Source organism: Bos taurus, chromosome 28, assembly GCF_002263795.3.
Source record: "Bos taurus isolate L1 Dominette 01449 registration number 42190680 breed Hereford chromosome 28, ARS-UCD2.0, whole genome shotgun sequence".
NCBI classification, from domain to species: domain Eukaryota; kingdom Metazoa; phylum Chordata; class Mammalia; order Artiodactyla; family Bovidae; genus Bos; species Bos taurus.
In genome coordinates, this window is record NC_037355.1 from 29,527,979 (window position 1) to 29,547,264 (window position 19,286).

Below are 19,286 nucleotides of genomic sequence, written 5' to 3' on the forward strand. Positions count from 1 at the left end.
GAGAATAAATTTGGTGTTTTAGAAGGGACAGGGTAATTAGCACACAAGTCCCTTCTATTTGCTAAATCAGAGTTGAAAGACATCGTGGTTCAAAGTAAGCAGAAAGACTAACAAATTCTTCATTAATAATTTGCATGCAAGATTTCGAGGCTGCAATTACTTTAGGGACTTAATGTCAAGTAACACCAAAAAAAAAGCCAACAGTATATTCTACAGGACCAAAAGAAATAGACTATCAAAACTAGTCCATTTCTGTGGTTTTGTGTACAAACCACCAGTACAAAGTACTGGACACAACATATTCTAGTGTACCAGGGAAGGTTATAAGACACAGGATTACTGACAGACATTCACAGACCAAAAGAAAAAACAAAATAAAGACATGATCCAAATGTATCCACATAAGGCCAATAGTAAATGTATATTTAAGGTGCTAGGTAAAGTAAACAACTGGAGAAAAAGCAGGGATACATATCTTTCAGCCAGACTTGGAAGGGCAAATCCTTCATCCAAACATCAGATTAAGAGAAAGTTGGCTAACTTCTGACTCATCGAGGAACATGTTTGTGTTTCTTTTTGTCCTTAATAGTAGGTTCTAGAGATAAGCAATTATGCTCTAACATAAAGAATTCTGACTTTATAGAATTGGAAAGTTTTGCAGACAATTTCAAATTCAGGGATTCTGGAGTCTCTTGTTTTAAAAAAAAATCTAAGAAATAAGAATTTTATGTATAAAACTTAGCACTAAAGAATGCAAACAGGTCATGAAGTATCAGCAAAAAGGAATTCTTACTGGCCTCATCAAATATTCCCCTAATTTTTAAATAGAAAAATATTTACAATTATACTCACAGAGAAAAAAATATAGAATTATGCCCACGCTGGTCACCACAAAGTTAACATGTAACCTAACCACAGGATATGGTAAAACTGCTATGCTGACAGAACCCTAGCCTTTCACTCTTTCAACAGCTGACCTTTACCATCATGGACTCCCCTCCCTGTCCCCACCCCCACCCCTGCATATCTCACTCTTTCCTTATTAAATGAGGCAGGAAGGCTTAGATTAGTGGACCTACTAAAAAAATTATGAGGCTAAATGTCACAATATGAAAATCTGTGAAACAGGACAAAGTGAGAGAGCATATAAGAGAGAAAGAAAAAGGCAATACCCAAACTCCGTAACAAAAACACCAAGAACTACTACAAGACTCGGGCTTCCCTAGTGGCTCAGATAGTAAAGCATCTGCCCGCAATGCGGGAGACCTGAGTTTGATCCCCAGGTTGGGAAGATCACCTGGAGGAAGGCAGGGCAACTAAAAGACTACATGAACCCAGAAAAGCTGTGTTTATATTAAGGTCCAGGCACTGAGCATAGCACCAAGAGAGAAGAAAAGCTGGGCCACCTTCCCCAAAACCCACTCAGCCATGCCAAACATTGTTTAAGTCAATCACAGAGCTACATAGAGAGAGTATTTTTAAAACTTCATAAAGAAGATAAATTCTTACGAGTCCTGACAGGTAGATGTGGTTTGATTCAAAAGGGATGTGTTACTGTTTTATTTATCATTATGCTATTGTTTGGGGTGACAAGGGGTGCAGCAGAGTGAATGGCGTCTGCAACGCGTACTGAAGAAGCAGGCACACTATGTGCCACTGTCTACTGTCGTAGCTGAAACAGTCTTGGCAAGGAGAGGAAGGCGAAAGGAAGTGCGAAATTAGTTTTTTACATGTCTATAATCTTGCTTTTTAAAGTGATTTAACAGACGATTGGAAGCCGCTCCAGTGTTATAAGGGAGTAACTTCAAAATATCACTCCAGGGCAGTCTAAGGTTCAAACAAATAGGAAGATATTAGAGATGGGGCGGGGGGAGTATTCTTTTTACTAAAATGGTGGGCAAAAAGACATTACTAGAAATATCACAGACCAGAAAGGAGGCATAAAGCGAAATAAAGACGCCTGTGAGGGAATACAGACTATTTTGTTTCCCTCTCTACACTTTAGGCTTTCCAGATTGCTGTATTTTTCTATAATAAAAATCATCATTCAAATAAAGAACAAACATGATGGGTATATACAACCAAAGAATAATAAATCCCCATGTGCTTACCACACAACTTAAAAAAATGGAAAAATTGAGTTTGAGACTCCCTAATTGATTATATCCTCTCCATTCCATGTTCCAGAGGTAACCATTATCCCAAATTGTGTGAAAATCATTCCTTTTTTCTCTGCAGTTTTATCATATGTATGTATCCCTGAACAATATGTTATTTAGTTCTGCCTGTTTTTGCTTTGTATATAAATGGAATCATAGTTTAGCAGTCTTCAGTGACTTGCTTTTTTCATTCAATGGGATTACATCTCTACTGCTCTTAGAGATGATAGGAAACCAATCATCTTAGGAAACCAATGGGATTACATCCCAATAAACCTACCAAAAATATATGTAACTTATCTACCAAATATCATAGCTTGCTGCTGCTGCTGCTGCTAAGTCGCTTCAGCCGTGTCCGACTCTGTGCAACCCCATAGACGGCAGCCCACCAGGCTCCGCCGTCCCTGGGATTCTCCAGGCAAAACACTGGAGTGGGTTGCCATTTCCTTCTCCAATGCATGAAAGTGAAAAGGGAAACTGAAGTCGCTCAGTTGTGTCCAACTCTTCGTGACCCCATGGACTGTAGCCCACCAGGCTCCTCTGTCCATGGGATTTTCCAGGCAAGAATACTGGAGTGGGTTGCATAGCCTACCTTCAACATGCTCAGAACATTTACATTAGCCTACAGTTGGGCAAAACAATCTAATACAAAGCCTACTTTGTTGTAAAGTGAATATCTGATCTAATTTACTGAATACTGAAAGTGAAAAATAGAATGGTTGTATGGGTACAGAATGGTTATAACTGTATTGGTTGGTTAAATCTTATGATTGTGTGGCTGACAGGGAATGACTGACTGTGGTTGACTGACAGCTCATTATAGCTGCCCAGCAACACAAGAAAGTATCATATCACATCACTAGCCCAAGAAAAAAATCAAAATGCAAAATAAGGTTTCTACTGAATGCATATCGCTTTCGTATCATCATAAAGTCAAAACAATCATAAGTCAAACCATCATAAGTCGAGGACTGTCTGTAATGTTTCTGTGATTAATTTAAGTTGATATACGTAGCTGCCAACTATTCATTATCACTACTATATAGTATTTTACTCTGGGAATAAACCATAATTTTTAATTCATTACACTATAGTTGGAATGGGTTGCTTCCATTTTTCTGTCATCATAGGAAAATACTACCTTAAATATCCTCTAATGTATCTTCTGGTGTGTATGTACAGGAAGTTTTCTACAGGGAATATCTAGGAGTAGAGTTACTGAGTAGCAGGATACCTGTTACTTCAATTTTGTTTGACAAATGCAATGACAACTTGGTTTCCTAAATAGTGGTATCAATTTATATTCCAATCAATAATGTACATAAATTCTCATTATTCTACCTTTTAGGTAACAATTTTATCCAACTTTTAAATTTCTACTATCTGAAGGGTATGGTTTAATTAACATTTCTTAGATTACTAAATGGATGTTGAGGCTGAAACTCCAATACTTTGGCCACCTGATGTGAAGAGCTGACTCACTGGAAAAGACCCTGATGCTGGGAAAGATTGAGGGCAAGAAGAGAAGGGGATGACAGAGGATGAGATAGTTGCATGGCATCATCGACTCTATGGACATGGGTTTGGGTGGACTCCAGGAGTCGGTAATGGACAGGGAGGCCTGACGTGCTACGATTCATGGGGTCACAAAGAGTTGGACACGACTAAGTGACTGAACTGAACTGCCTGAGATTACTAAAGAGGGTAAGCCTTTTTCATATCCTTTAAAGTTAATTGGCTTTCCCATTCTGAGAAATGTCTATTTATGTCTTTTAAAAAAAAAAATTTTTTGGGGGGGGCCATGTTTGGGCATGTGGGATCTTAGCTTCCCAACCAGGAACTGAACTTGTTACCCCTGCATTAGGAGCACAGGCACAGAGTCTTAAACACTGGACTACCATGGAAGTCCCTATTTATGTCTTTTGTTAGTTTTTCTGTTGACTCATTTTATTTTTTACTTACTCTTCATGGGAGTTCTCTAAGTGCTATGCTAGATACCAATCCTTGTTGATTATATATAATGCAAACATTTTCTCACAATTTGTAGCCCTGTATATTTACTGTCTTTATGGAATCCTCTGATGAACAGAAGTTCTTGAATTTTCTATAGTAAAATATGTCAAACTTTTTAGCTTTGTATTTTTCATTACTTACTTATTAAATCCTCTCTATCACTTAGGCCTTGATACTCCCTTATAGTTTCTTCTAAAACTTACAAAATTTTGTTTCTCACATTTTAGTCCTTAATTCATCTGAAATTCTTACTTTTGGTATAATATGAAGTAGGGATCTAATTTCCTTTTTGTTTATACAAATAACCAACTATCTAAGCACATTTATTGGAAAATCTAAGACTCTAATTTTCAAATTAAGTGCACAATAATTAAATGAATGCAAATAATGCCATCTAAAACAAAGTATGTGCAAACTAGAGCTTAATTATGTAACATTTATTTAGCACTGAGGGATTGAAAAGCATTTTACGAAAAAAAAAATCAAGTTTTTAATCTTCCGATATAGCAAATTTGATAGCTCAGTTGGTAAAGAATCTGCCTTCAATGCAGGAGACCCCAGTTCGATTCCTGGGTTGGGAAGATCCCCTGGAGAAGGGATAGGCTACCCACTCCAGTATTCTGGCCTGGAGAATTCCATAGACTATATAGTCCATGGAGAAGGTAACGGCACCCCACTCCAGTACTCACTCTTGCCTGGAAAATCCCATGGACGAAGGAGCCTGGTAGGCTGCAGTTCATGGGGTCGCTAAGAGTCGGACACGACTGAGCAACTTCACTTTCACTTTTAACTTTCATGCATTGGAGAAGGAAATGGCAACCCACTCCAGTGTTCTTGCCTGGAGAATCCCAGGGACGGGGGAGCCTGGTGGGCTGCCGTCTATGGGGTCGCACAGAGTCGGACACGACTGAAGTGACTTAGCAATATAGTCCATGGGGTCACAAAGAGCCAGACACAACTGAGCAACTTTCACTTTACATAGCAAAAGCATCAGTGAAGGAAAAGAAATCTAATGGATAGACCAGGCAATGATGTGATTGATGAGGAAAGCACCAGAATTCCAACACATCCTCAGAGCTAGAAAGTCCTAAATCATAATCTTTGATTCACTAAGCCCATTTACTTACCTATCATAAGCAACTGCTTCTCTGAAAAACTCCCAAGATACACCCCTGGCCCTCTAGCTTGAAAAACCAGATGTCTCAGGTGTCCCATAAGGTCTGGTGGTTGGTTTTCTTTATCTGACTTATATAATTGTATTGATTTATATTAAAGTAACAATTTGTCCCTCTGGAAAATGAAACATAACAAGACCGTGACAACCAATTCTCCAGAGTCCAGTCTGGGTCAGTGAAGAATAGGGCACAGTCCTAACTAATCAAAGGCATGTCAGAGGGTCATGTAAGTGCCATCATCTCTTCCTGGTACAGATATGAGTTTTCTATCTGTAGAAATCTATCAGTAGAAATTCTATCTGTAGGAGATTCTCCTACCAGGTATTCCCCAGGATTCAGATACCCCTAGCAAGTAACTTGCCCTGTTTTTTTTGGTTTTAATGTCATGAACCAGACTTCCCTTGGACTTGATGGCCAAAGGACCACTATGTTTCTTGTCTATCTAAAATAAGATACTTAATGTCAATGTACCTTTCAGAAAATCAAGCCAAATACTTTTTTGAATGGACTTCTGTCTGAATGGATATAGTCAGAAATGTTACAACTTGTAAAAAATCTGGTTTCATTAAAATTTCATATTTAAACTCAATTAACCAATAATTTATTTTCCTAATTTATTTTTTTGTTTTTTTGCTGCACTAAGAGGCACAGAGGATCTTAGTTGCCCAACCAGGGATCAAACCCATGTCCCCTGTGGTGGAAGCATGTAATCTTAACCACTAGACTGCCAAGGAAGTCCTCAATAATTTATATTCTATATTTTGCTAAGCTATAATGGTTGCAAACAAAGAGAAAAAAAAGATATTTGTGACGCTAGTGGCAAAAAGTTCAGAAGTCTCAGTTATCTCTTTTCAGAGATATCAGCCTACCGTGGACTAAAACTTCAAACTGATGTTGGCCAAAAAATTGTTTTGACTCAGCTGTTGCAAATTTAACTAGGAAATAACCCTGGAGTTTTTTGGTTATAATTCCTGTTCTCAGATATAAAAACAACTAAGTTAATAATGATCACAACCAAGCATCCTTGTGACAAACCAAGGATTCAGACTTCATGCGACTGAAAAATGACCCTAGAAGCTTCATCATCCAACCACAAATAATGCATTGTATATCTGGACCAAGAAAACAGAGAGCATACATGTTGGAAAACTGATGGAGAATGGGCCTTTTATACATCCTAGTTCTTTCTCTTTAGCAACTTACCTAAAATCTCTGAGTCAGAACTCTCTCACATTACACCATTTTATTTGTCTCTAAATGAATCCTCAGTTTCACTTTATTCAGAAATGAAAAAATTGGAGTCAGACTAAAATAGAACCAATATAAAGAATCTATTACATGTGATAATGGGAAATATTAGGGAATGGGAAAATGGGAAAATTTTAGTACTGGTTTTTCTTCATAGAAACAGTTTGTTGCTAAATTTAGCTTTTATAGACAATAGTTAATTCCATGAAAAACAGCTGGTTGTTTGTTTTTTCAAAATGAAAATTTAGTATTAGTTTTTCAGATAAATACTCAAAGTCTGAGCACATGTAAATAGTACCCTATCACATTAAATAGAGTTGTATGGGCAAAAGGTTCAGAGAAACAGAATACCAAGTAGTATTTCTTTGAAGCAAGCAAAATTAATCATACTTATCCTTTGCACTAAACCAGAGGCAGATAATGTAGCAACAAATTCTTTAGCATTAATCTGAACAATCAAACCACCTCAATATCGATCATTTGGCAACCTAATGACAGTGAGAAGAAACAAGTTTGAAGTATTTACCTTGAGAGCACAAAAGATGCAGGAATCTCCCATGCATTTGTGAGTTGTAAGCTGCCTAAAGCTACGTCGGAAGATGTCCAAGTGCCATAAAACCTGAGGAAAAGGGAGGATACTTCATTACACCACAAAAATTCCCCATTTAAATCAAGAAGTCAAGCAAATATAGGTAACGATCACAGAAGACATCATTACTCTCAAGAGAAAAGTTCATTCTAATCTATCAAAAAAAGTCCAAATACAGTGAAGTATCCAATCAGAGGCACAGATGACCATATTATAGAAAAAACACTAATTCAAACATAAAGTAGATCACACAGAGAAAATGTGGTATGACATACATCAAATGCGATCCTAAAGAGGTATTTTATGGGTTAAAAACTGCAGAATAAGGATTTATTTTAATGGCCCACACAAGAAAAGCAAAAATATTTAAAAACTTATTTAGAAGCTTGAATTGCAGTGTGGAATTTTGTCTTTGTTAGATTTCTCCATTTTGGACCTTTCTGAGAGAGGTGTGACCTCCTTAAGTCAACAGAATTTAAAAAATAACGGTAAAATCAACAGTGATAAATCTGTTCACAGAATGTAACTTTGACAGAAAGTGATGAGAATAGCACTTTACTTTTATGGTATTTCTCTCAAAAACCCATAACCCCAGTTTAATCATGAGAATCACATCAAATTCCAATAATGGGACATCCTACTAAATACTTGACTAGTACTATTCAAAACTGTCCTGATTATCAAAACAAGGAAACTGAGAAACTATCACAGCCAAGAGGAGCCTGACAAGTAAATGCAGCATCTTGGATTGGATTCTGGGATACAAAAAGGCGCTATGTAAAAAACTCAGGAAATCTGAACAAACTTTGAACTTTAGTTAAGAAAGAAACAGTGTAATATATAGCATAAATGCCTTAGGAAGCTTCTCTTATCTGGAAAACATTTTAAAAGCATCATATCTGAAAAGGCACTACACTTTAGGCGTACCAGATAATAGACACTTCTGGGGTATCTTCACATTGATACTTAGGTATCTATAGGTATATATTTCCAAAGTTTGTTGAAATATGCTACACTCCCAAATAAGTAACACCTTTTTATAATAAATGTAATGGGTTCAATACACCTGTGGTGAACATAGCTTTCATACCATAAAAGTTAGAATATTAGCTCATAGAAACAATTAATTTTAACTTGTAACAAGATTATAATAGGCACTCCAAAACTATCAATGTCTTCAAGTATAAAAATAGAAATATGTATATGTAGATAAATTATATGTTCTATAATTGAGTAGTGGCAATGAATGAACTAAGACTGGTAAATGTTAATCACTGTTGAGCCTGGTTGTTGTGTGCATGAACATTCATAATACAAAATAAGTAAGTAAATAAGCTTGACAAGATTCTTGAACTACAAGTGAGAAAACTGAAATACTATTACCTGTACAAAGTCACAAGGCTAGTCTAAAGAAAGGCTAAAACTCGGACCTGGGTCTCCTAATTCTTAAGTCCAGTGCTTTTTATACCAAATACATTGTCATGTCTTTTTTTCTCTCATAACAACTTATTTTCTCATATATCTGAGGTGTAAAGCTAATTAATACTTTACCCAAGCATATTTATCTTAAGATTTACTTTTACTCTGAAGAGGAGAGAAAGGGGAAAGTTATCACTTGAAAGTTAGACTAAGAGGGATGAACCTATCACACTATGGCCCTGATTGGCCAGGGCAGACAGACAGACAGTAAGCACCGGGGTTTTGAGAAGGCTAACGTAGCCTGGAAAATCCCATGGATGGAGGAGCCTGGTAGGCTGCAGTCCATGGGGTTACTAAGAGTCGGACATGACTGAGCGACTTAACTTTGACTTTTCACTTTCATGCAATGGAGAAGGAAATGGCAACCCACTCCAGTGTTCTTGCCTGGAGAATCCCACGGACAGAGGAGCCTGGTGGGCTGCCGTCTGTGGGGTCGCACAGAGTCGGATACAACTGAAGCGACTTAGCAGCAGCAGCAGCAATGTGGCAAGCAAAACCAAAAGGGAAAATTTAGAGTAGCTAATCAACTTAGGGGAATTTATTTTCTACCAGCTCTGTGTAAGCATATCTAATCAGATACTACAGGAGAGCTCAGAGGAAGGAGACAAAGAAGTGGACAAAGACTGGACCCCAATCAGTGAGTATGCTGAGAGCCTGAATATTATGAGACGAGAATAACATACCTGAAAATCTTTGACTTATGGAAAGAATTTTGCTTTCTAGACTGGAGGAAAGCAACTAGGGTGATGAGACACCTTAGTCTCAAATGGAAAAAAAAAAAAAAACAGTAGAGACTGTTCAGGAAAAAAGTCAAGCAAGTAGTACGATCTAGTCCATGTACCTCCCTTTAGTTAGTTATTATTTCTATTACCATTATTAATCTCTTTTACAAATCAGGTAATTGAGACTCAAACAGATAAAGTGACTTGCCTATGATCACAGAGATGAACTTAAAAAATGATCTTAAGCTGCTGATCTCAAACAGAGACTATCAAGTATTAGATTTTAAAAAGTAAACAGAAATACAGCATCAGCAACTGAAAGTTGAAGTTCACCAAAAAGAAATTATCCTTACCTGCAAGGCACTGTTGAGGAAGCAGCTGTTTTGTCCTGGCTCATTGCTGAGGCCTTTGCTGGGAGCTATGGAGGTTGAGCTTCGCGGAGCAAACATCCCCTGGACACTACCACGGCCCCCTGAAAAATAATTTCTCTTCCAAGACATTACTGTTCACATTTAGCCTGAAAACAAGAGAATATTTTGTATCTTTGGGGGAGTCCTTAGTCTTTGTGGAAGTCCTTAATACAAAGAGAATCCAGAATTTAACAAATTTATGTTGAAGGACTTTGAATTTACAACCTTTCAAACATCATATAGGTAGCTCAAGAAACTCAGGCATCCTTAGATCCACAAGCCAGAGCTGTCCTCAACTTGTTCCAAACAATGCCTAAAATTTAACATGGCACAGGACAAATTCAAACCGAGAAGTCCTTAAGTATCGCTTCCTTCTATTTTTCTTGAACCGACTCCATAAAATTCTGGTGAAGTGGCTGTAATCCTCAACTCCAACAGAATCCAGGATCAGGGTAGAGTGTGTTCTTTAGGCTTGTTTATAATGCTTCCTGTGGATTGAAGATTTTCCCAACTGGAAGGAGAGGCAGACAGACAACCAAGAATCCAGCACAACTCTCCTTGCCTTCCACTGCCCTGTCCCATTGTCCCATCATCCTCTGAAGTAAAAACCCAGGTTCTAAGCAATTGACATCGATTTCAGAAAGCTAAGAAGTTTGTTTGAAATACATGGAGTTTCTGCTGTTGTTGCTCTGCTGCTGTTCTTTAATATGTCCCAAACATCTTCTATTATTCCATCCACAACTTCAGAAAATCTCTTCTCTTTTCCTCTGTGACCAGACTAGCCAGCTGTGCCAGAGAGCTTTAACAGAAAGAAAAAAAAAAATCAAAAGCTTGCGTCACTTAATGACTCTACTAGCTTTGTGCTGTTCTGCCAAGATCAACGTTGCCTCACCTCGCACTATAAACTTGAAACCTTGGCAAACAATACATAGCCCTCCCCCAACCAAAAAAATAAGCCCAACAACAACAAAAAGGAGAACCACTCAACAGGCAGGGGGAAAAGGTGTGAGCAGCCTTACTTTCATAGGAGACTTCTCTCAAATTTTCTAGAAGAAAGTTGATCTGGACAAATATAAAACTCCAATGCGAACTTTCCACAACCAGGCTAAGAAAAAAATTACCAAGTAAACACATACCAAACTGGGAAATTCAAACAGTTTCTTTTGGATGTTTTGAGTACAGAAAATTTTAAAGGTGTTTTACATGCCCATGGCTACAAAAGCCTATTTAAAGGTGGGAGGGGCATGTTATCACTTTACTGAGTAAAGATGTCCCATCCCAGAGAAACCCTCATGGTGAGTAAACCATATGTCCTTAATATTCAGTCCAAAAAACCAAAATCTTCTTCTGCCCTGTTTGTTTGTATGTTACATTTTTTGTCCCAGAGGATCAGAGAGATAATTTGGGTTACAAATCACTTAATCCTCAGATTATATCCAAGGCAGTCACCATCAGAGGCCATCCATTGACCAACAGTAATCTTCAACTAATTAAAATGCCAAAGAAGCAAGAGGCAAAAATTTCCTTGGAAGAAAATGCTTCTAATATTCACCTTTAAGTTCTCCTATAAGGCCGCCAGGTCCACATAAAGAAAAAATTTAGAATGTTAAATATTAAATTTGGCTTCTAACAGTTGCCCAAGCTTCTGCTTTCCTTCTCACCATCATATGGATGACCTAAAAAACCAAAAATGCTGTAACAGTTTCATCCTTCTCAGATCACCTAGCACTATCTATAGTGTGTTCAGTGGAAAAGCTGAGGCACAGGAACATTAAATGGTTGCATAAGAATGTTCTTTCCCTTCTCTAAATTCCCAGACTATTTATAATCCACAGGTCACAATTAAAGTATTTGATTATACATTATAGTGTCATATTATTCTCTATTTGTTTTTATTGCTCTTTATTTGTTTTATATGGTGTCAGTCATATATTCTGACCATGACTGTATGAAATGGAATACTAGCTAGTGTCAGACATGTGCTAAACAATACCTACATTCTTTACTCAATCTTCATAACAGCCCAATCAGTAGGTATTAATAGTTCCATTTTACAGAAGCGTAAAGGGAAGCTTAAAGACATTAACTTGCTCAAATCAAAGTTGGTAAGTGGGAGACATAGTTTTGTTTGACTACTTACTGTGACTTACTTATGCATTTTATTATATTATTCCAAAAGCTCCTAACACAGTGCTAGTCATAAGGAAGCGCTCAATAAATACTGCCTGATGATTAGCACACAGCACCAGGAAACATCCCACGTCTCCCACACAGACTACAAGACCCTCAACTCTCTACACACACCCTCATACACACCCCACCGGAGGCCACTAAGCAATTACCAACAAGCCATGCAGCATTCCTTCAGCTTAACTGCTGCAAAGGAATGACAAGGACCAAGCCTCCACTCTGCTCAAAGCCAAAAACTTGGCAGCAGGATCCACGTGAGGAGCTCACTGAAACTCCGCCTGCCCTATGATACACACCCGTGAGTTCAGGGAGCAAAGGGAAAAAAGGCAGTAGCAGAAAAAGATTCTCAGGCTCTGGATGGCCTGTGTAGGGGAAGGCAAAAAGCTCTCACGCTTGAATTAGGTGTGTCAGAAACCAGAGGTGAGAGCCAAAAAGAACAAAGCCAAGAGGGGCAGTAACAAACGGTCCAAAGAAACACTGAAGACAAAATATTTCAATTAAATTGCAGGTCTTGCACCAAACAATATAATCCATCTGTGAAACATACATGAGAAAGTAAATAAAGAATTCTACCCACAAAGCCCTAACTTTTGGGGGAGTGGGGGAGGCACCGTATGGCATGTGGAATCTCAGTTCCTGGACCAGGGATGGAACCTGTGCTCGCCCACGCAGTCTTAACCACCAGACCACCAGGAAGTCTTGGATTTATCTAACAACCTTCTTCTTTTTTTTCTTTTTTTAGCAGTTTATGTATTTTTATTATTTTTGTTTGCACTGGGTCTTCGTTGCTGTGCACGGGCTTTTCTCTAGTTGTGGCGAGCAGGGTCTACGCTCTAGTTGCAGCGCTGGAACTTCTCACTGCAGTGGCTCCTCTTATTGTAGAGCACAGGCTTTAGGCACACGGGCTTCAGTAGCTACAGCATGTGGGCTCAGTAGTTGAAGCACACAGGCTTAGTTGCTCTGCGGCATGTGGAATCTTCCCGGACTAGGGATTGAACCCATGTGCCCTGGAGAAGGAAATGGCAACCCACTCCAGTGTTCTTGCCTGGAGAATCCCAGGGACGGGGGGGAGCCTGGTGGGCTGCCGTCTATGGGGTCACACAGAGGGGGGACACGACTGAAGTGATTTAGCAGCAGTAGCAGCCCTGGATTGACAGGCAGATTCCTATCCACTGTCTACCAGGGAAGTCCCTAACAACCAATTTTTAAAAGAAAAAGAACTTCCTAGGCAATATTGAAGTATTTTAGGGGTAAAAGAGCATAATGTCTGCAACTTACTCTGAAATGGTTCAGAAAAAAAGACTTGTGGGTATGTGTGCATACTTACATATACATGGAGAAAGAAGGAGAGAGAAAATAATAAACTGAAAACAGCAAAATGTTACCAATAAATAAATCTGGCTGAAGGGTATATGGAAATTCTTTATTCCATTTCGTAGAACTTGTTTATAAGTTTTTAATTATTTTCTTAAGTTGAAAAGGAACTGATATCTTCAAATAATAAAACAATTTAAAATTACATAAGAAAATATAAAAAATGTACAGCTATGTGGCCAAATTAAAAGGAAATAAGTGTTAAGTCACTTAGTCGTACCCGACTGTCTGTGACCCCATGGACTATAGCCCACCAGACTCCTCATCCATGGAATTCTCCAGGCAAGAATACTGGAGTGGGTTGCTATTTCCTTCTCCAAAAAGGAAATAAGGCTGGAATACTATTTCTATGAAAAGGAGAGTTTGAAATAGAATATAAGGTCAGATTGTCGTAAGGAGTAAATGATGTACAGTAATCATGATATTGGGGCTCCCCAGGTGGTGCAGTGATGAAGAATCCGCTTGCCAATGCAGGAGACATAAGAGACAAGGGTTCCATCCCTGGGTCAGGAAGATCTCCTGGAGTTGGAAATGGCAACCCATTCCAGTATTCTTGCCTGGAAAATTCCATGGACAGAGGAGTCTGGTGAGTTGGAGTCCATGGGGGTCCAAAGAGTTGGACATGACTTGGTGATTGAGCACACACACACAACAATTATGATATTATTAAGAGGACTAGGACAAGACTTGCAGTTGGAAAATATGGGCTCAATTTCCAGATTTTTATTACTTTCTGTAATCCCAAACAACGTAGCTGTCCTGAACTTTGTTTTCTAGGTCTATAAAACAGCTTTACAATATCTATTTCACACAATGACTGAGATTTAACATGATAGGTATGTGCAAGCAAGTTTTCAAAACAAAGAATAAATTGTGAGTGAACTGCTGTGCCTAAAAATAGAGAAGTAAATTTCTGTTTGGGCACCTCAGGATACGAGAAAGTTGCAAGCCAACAGGAATAAGTCTTCTACTTGTACAAAAAGAACTGTAATAGGGCTCACACAGAGCAAGGTACATATCAGTATTATTGAGCCATGTGCTTGAAGAAACATTTAAATTTTACAATTATTTTAAAAATACAAAGATTAACATGAAAAGGTAAACAACTCAGTTCAGTTCAGTTCAGTTGCTCAGTCGTGTCCGACTCTTTGTGACCCCATGAATCGCAGCACGCCAGGCCTCCCTGTCCATCACCAACTCCCAGAGTTCACTCAGACTCACGTCCATCGAGTCAGTGATGCCATCCAGCCATCTCATCCTCTGTCGTCCCCTTCTCCTCCTGCCCCCAATCCAAAAGTCCATTCTGAAGGAGATCAGCCCTGGGATTTCTTTGGAAGGAATGATGCTAAAGCTGAAACTCCATTACTTTGGCCACCTCATGTGAAGAGTTGACTCATTGGAAAAAAAAACAACTCAGTCTGTTAACAAGAAATAGGGTAACATTTTAGAAGGTCTAAAGAATGACAAGAAAACCATGAAAAGTATCTCAGTTTCTAATGAAGGAACAGTAGCCCCATTACTAGCGATTAAAGCCAAAAGTAACCCAAACAATAGGAAGTCAAACTGGACTTTGTGACTGAAGTCACATTTGACTCAAATGTGAGTCAAAATTTGCTCACATTTCTGGTTTCTGTTCATCTGTGGAGCAGTTTACTTATAATTTACTGAAGAATCTATATTTGCCATATAGTCAAAGTTGTGGTTTTTCCAGTAGTCATGTATGGATTTAAGAGTTGGACCATAAAGAAGGCTGAGAACCAAAGGATTGATGCTTTTGAACTGTGGTGTTGGAGAAGACTCCTGAGAGTCCCCTGGACTGCAAAGAGATCAAACCAGTCAATCCTAAAGGAAATCAGTCCTGAATAATCATTGGAAGGACTGATGCTGAAACTGAAGCTCCAATACTTTGGCCACTTGATACAAAAAGCTGACTCGTTGGAAAACATCCTGATTCTGGGAAAGACTGAAGGCAGGAGGAGAAAGGGATGACAGACGATGAGATGGTTGGATGGCATCACCGACTCGATGGACATGAGTCTGAGCAAACTCCGGGAGTTGGTGATGGACAGGGAAGCCTGGCATGCTGCCATCCATGGGGTCACGGAGTCAGACACGACTGAGTGACTGAACTGAACTGAACTATATTTGCACTGATAAATCAACAGACAGTTATCTCAATTCCTTGGTACACTCCACACATCAATAATTACAAACTGGGAATTGGGGGTGGGGGTGGGAGGGAGGTTCAATAGGGAGGGGATATTTATATATTTATATATATACACACACATATGGGCTTCCCTGTTGGCTCAGAGGTTAAAGTGTCTGCCGGCAATACGGGAGACCCAGGTTAGATCCCTGGGTCAGGAAGATCCCCTGGAGAAGGAAATGGCAACCCACTCCAGGATTCTTGCCTGGAGAATCCCATGGACAGAGAAGCCTGGTGGGCTACAATCCATGGGGTCACAAAGAGTCAGACACGACTGAGTAACTTTACTTACTTACACATATATGGCTGATTCACTTTGTTGTATAGCAGAAACTAACACAACATTGTAAAGGCATTATACTCCAATTTTTTAAAAAATTACAAACCACATTCACAATATCTTATTGCTTAATATGAGGATATCAATATAGTAACCCCTATACAAATTAGTTATTATTATCATTCACACGTTCCCTTCTCATGAACTCTTTCCCCTTTAAAGATAACCATATACAGGTATCCCATATTCTTTTTTTTTAAAAAAAAGTAACAGCAAACACCACCTTGAACTTATTTACTCCTATGCCTACTGTCTTAAATTTTTTTCAACCTTTCACTGCTAAACATCTCTGTAAAATAATTTACCACTGCTACTTTTCCTTGCTCACCATTAATCTCGTCAGAACATGGTACTGTTCCTTCACTCTACCACCACAATATTATTCCATGGTACATTTGTTTTCAAAAGCAATCTAATTTCAAAACCTACTGGCTCTTCCATATGCTTCAGTCTTCTTAACTTTTCTGCAGCACCTAACACTGGCTGCCTGATCTTACACAATCCTGAATTCATAGGGTGAATTAAAAAGAAAATGAGAGAATACCAAAAATGAAAGAATGACAAATGAATACTGATTCTCCTATCCTCCAACAATCCATTTTCTCTCTCCTTTGCTGCTTTCTTAAAAGCGAACATTCCCTAAAGTTAAAATCAGGTGTGCCTGCTCTTGTCTAGAGTGCTCCCCATGGTGTTCTCATCCCCTTTTCCATCAGAACTTAAACCATCACTTCTGGCTGATAAATGATAAATCTCATGAACTCTGAAACAAAATTACTAACTATGTGCATATTGTCTCACTTTCAAAACAAGTTTAACATGTCGACGAAATCTGAAGTCACATCCTTCTCCAACAAAAGAGTCCTTCCTCTTATTCTCCCCTCACCTATTTTGTCAACTAATGGCATCTCCAATTACTCAGGTTCTAAATCTTAGCTGTTTATCAGTCTCTGACACCTTTCTATCCCTCTCCCCCTTCCGCATCCACAGTGTAAGGTCTGTCAATTACCCCTTCAAAATCTCTTACATCGATCCTTCTTTCTCACTTCCACTGTCATCACCTAGTTGGTACCACAATTACCCCTCCTGGTGGCTCAGATGGTTAAGAATCTGCCCTGCAATGCAGGAGACCCAGGTTCGGTTCCTGGGTCAGGACAATTTCCTGGAGAAGGAAATGGCAACCCACTCTAGTACTCTTGCCTGGAGAATCCCATGGACAGAAGAGTCTAGTGGGCTACAGTAAAACGGGGTCACAAAGAGTCAGACACAACTGAGTGACTAACACTAGACTATTACAATACATAAGTCTTTCTGGCCTCCTGTCTCTTGCTAGCCAATTCATTCATAAAATTAGTTTTTTGAACTAATATTTCTCTTTAACATACTTCATTACTTACTTGTGATTTCACACACACAAAAAGTGGAAAGCTTGAATTGTTCCTTAGCAGTAGAACAATGTCAGCTATTCAGCTAAAAAAGGTTTTTGATAGGACCAGTCCCACCTTTTTAGGTCCCCCAAAAAAGTAATGATGTCTACTCTTAACTGCCCCTGTTCAACATCATACTGGAAGTCCTAGTATGTACAACAAGGCAAGAAAAAGAAATTTTAAAAACATATAGATTATAATGAAATAAAATAACCATCTTTATAGATACTATGTTCTATACTTGAAAATCCTAAGAAATCTACCCAAAAACCTCTAAGAACTAATAAGTGAAGTCAGGTCACAGAATACAAAGTCAATATTTTTTAAGGAATCACTTGTGTTTCTGTATAATAACAATGAACACTGGAAACTGAAATTCCTTTAAAGTACTACTTACAATACTATCTTTACCACTGAGCCACCATAAATACAAAATACTTAGGTAAAAACATAAATATATGTAAGCTCTATATCCCCAAAACTACAAAACCTAAGTAAGTGGATAGGCATGTGACATTTGTAAACTGGACATTTCAGTTTTAAGATGCCAATTCATTCCAAACTAATGCAGAGATTTAATGCAATTTCAAATCAAAACTCCAACAAGATTTCTTTTTGTAGAAATTAACCAGCTGATTCTAAAAGTTACATGGAGGCAAGGGAAGTATAATAGCCAAAAGAATTTTAAAACAGAAGAAACAAGGTGGAACATTCACTGGTCAGTACTATATGGTACTGGTGAAAAGACAGACACACAGAGCGCTGGAACAAAACAGAGAGCCCAGAAACAGGCTGACACGAATAATGTCACCGATTTTCAGTACAAGTGCAAAGGTAACTCAAAGGAGAAAGGATAGTCATTTCAACAAATGAAGTTGGAACAACTGGACAAACCTATTAAAAAAAAAAACTGAACCTTGACCCATAACTTACATTTTATACAAAAATAACTCAAAATGGATTACAGTCCTAAATGAAAACCTAAAACTATAAAAATTCTAGAAGACAAAAATGTTGTGACCTTGGGCTAAGTAAAGACTCCTTACATACAAAACAAAAGCACAATACATAAAAGAAAAAAGAAACATAGAACTGGACTTCATCATAATTAAGAAGTTCTATTATTTGAAAGGCACTATTAAGAGAATGAAAAGGCCCAAAGATTAAAAAATATTTTCAAATAACATAGTGAATAAATGATTTGTATCCAAAATATGCATCGAACACTAAACTTAATGAGCAAAATTATCCAATTTTCTTAAATAGCAGATAAACATATAAAAAGATATTTACCATTATTATTAGTCTTTAGGGGGATGGAATTAAAATCACACTACATAGCTAAAAACAAAAACTATAAAAAGAAGTTATTTAAAATCTGACAACAACAAATACTAGAGAATAAGAATGAGAGCAACTGAAAGTCTCCCAAACCGCTGACAAAAATGCAAAATGACTCTGTTGGCAATTACATACAATGTTAAATGTACTTTTACCATCTGAACTAGCAACCTCATTTCTAGGTATTTTACCCCAAAAGAAATAAAAGCTTATGCTATGTAAAAACCTTTACACAAATGTTTACAGTGCCTTTATATATAATCACCGAAAACTGGAAATAACCCAAATGTTCTTCAACTAGTTAATGGTACATACATACATTAAACTCAACAATAGAAAGTAATAATACTAACACACAAAATAATATGGATGAATCTGAAATGTACTATGATGAGACTCGAAAGGTCATATGCTATACAATTTTACTTTTATGACATTTTGGAAAAGTCAAAATTAAAATTCAAAAGTCAAAACAGACCAGTAGTTGCCAGAAGTTGGAGGTGAGGGTAAGAGTTGATTACAAAGGGGCAGTACCAGCATGATGAAGCTGTTACATGTCTTGATTGTGCTGGGAGTTACACTACCTCTATACATGTAGAGGAATGTTAGGTCC

The 19,286-nt window shown here is 38.0% G+C and overlaps 1 protein-coding gene across 14 annotated transcripts in view; it reads right to left on the bottom strand.

The window, feature by feature from the left end:
* The window catches only part of USP54 (ubiquitin specific peptidase 54), a 131,206-nt gene that overhangs the window by 52,143 nt on the left and 59,777 nt on the right, over positions 1 to 19,286 (bottom strand). For all 14 annotated transcript variants that reach the window (XM_059882675.1, XM_005226500.4, XM_059882674.1 and 11 more), the window contains 2 exons: positions 9,739 to 10,594; positions 7,122 to 7,214 (listed from right to left, as the gene is read on the bottom strand). In XM_059882675.1, the coding sequence (XP_059738658.1) occupies positions 7,122 to 7,214; positions 9,739 to 9,885 (240 nt within the window). In that variant the 5' untranslated portion in view covers positions 9,886 to 10,594. The remainder of the gene's footprint in view (positions 1 to 7,121; positions 7,215 to 9,738; positions 10,595 to 19,286) is intronic.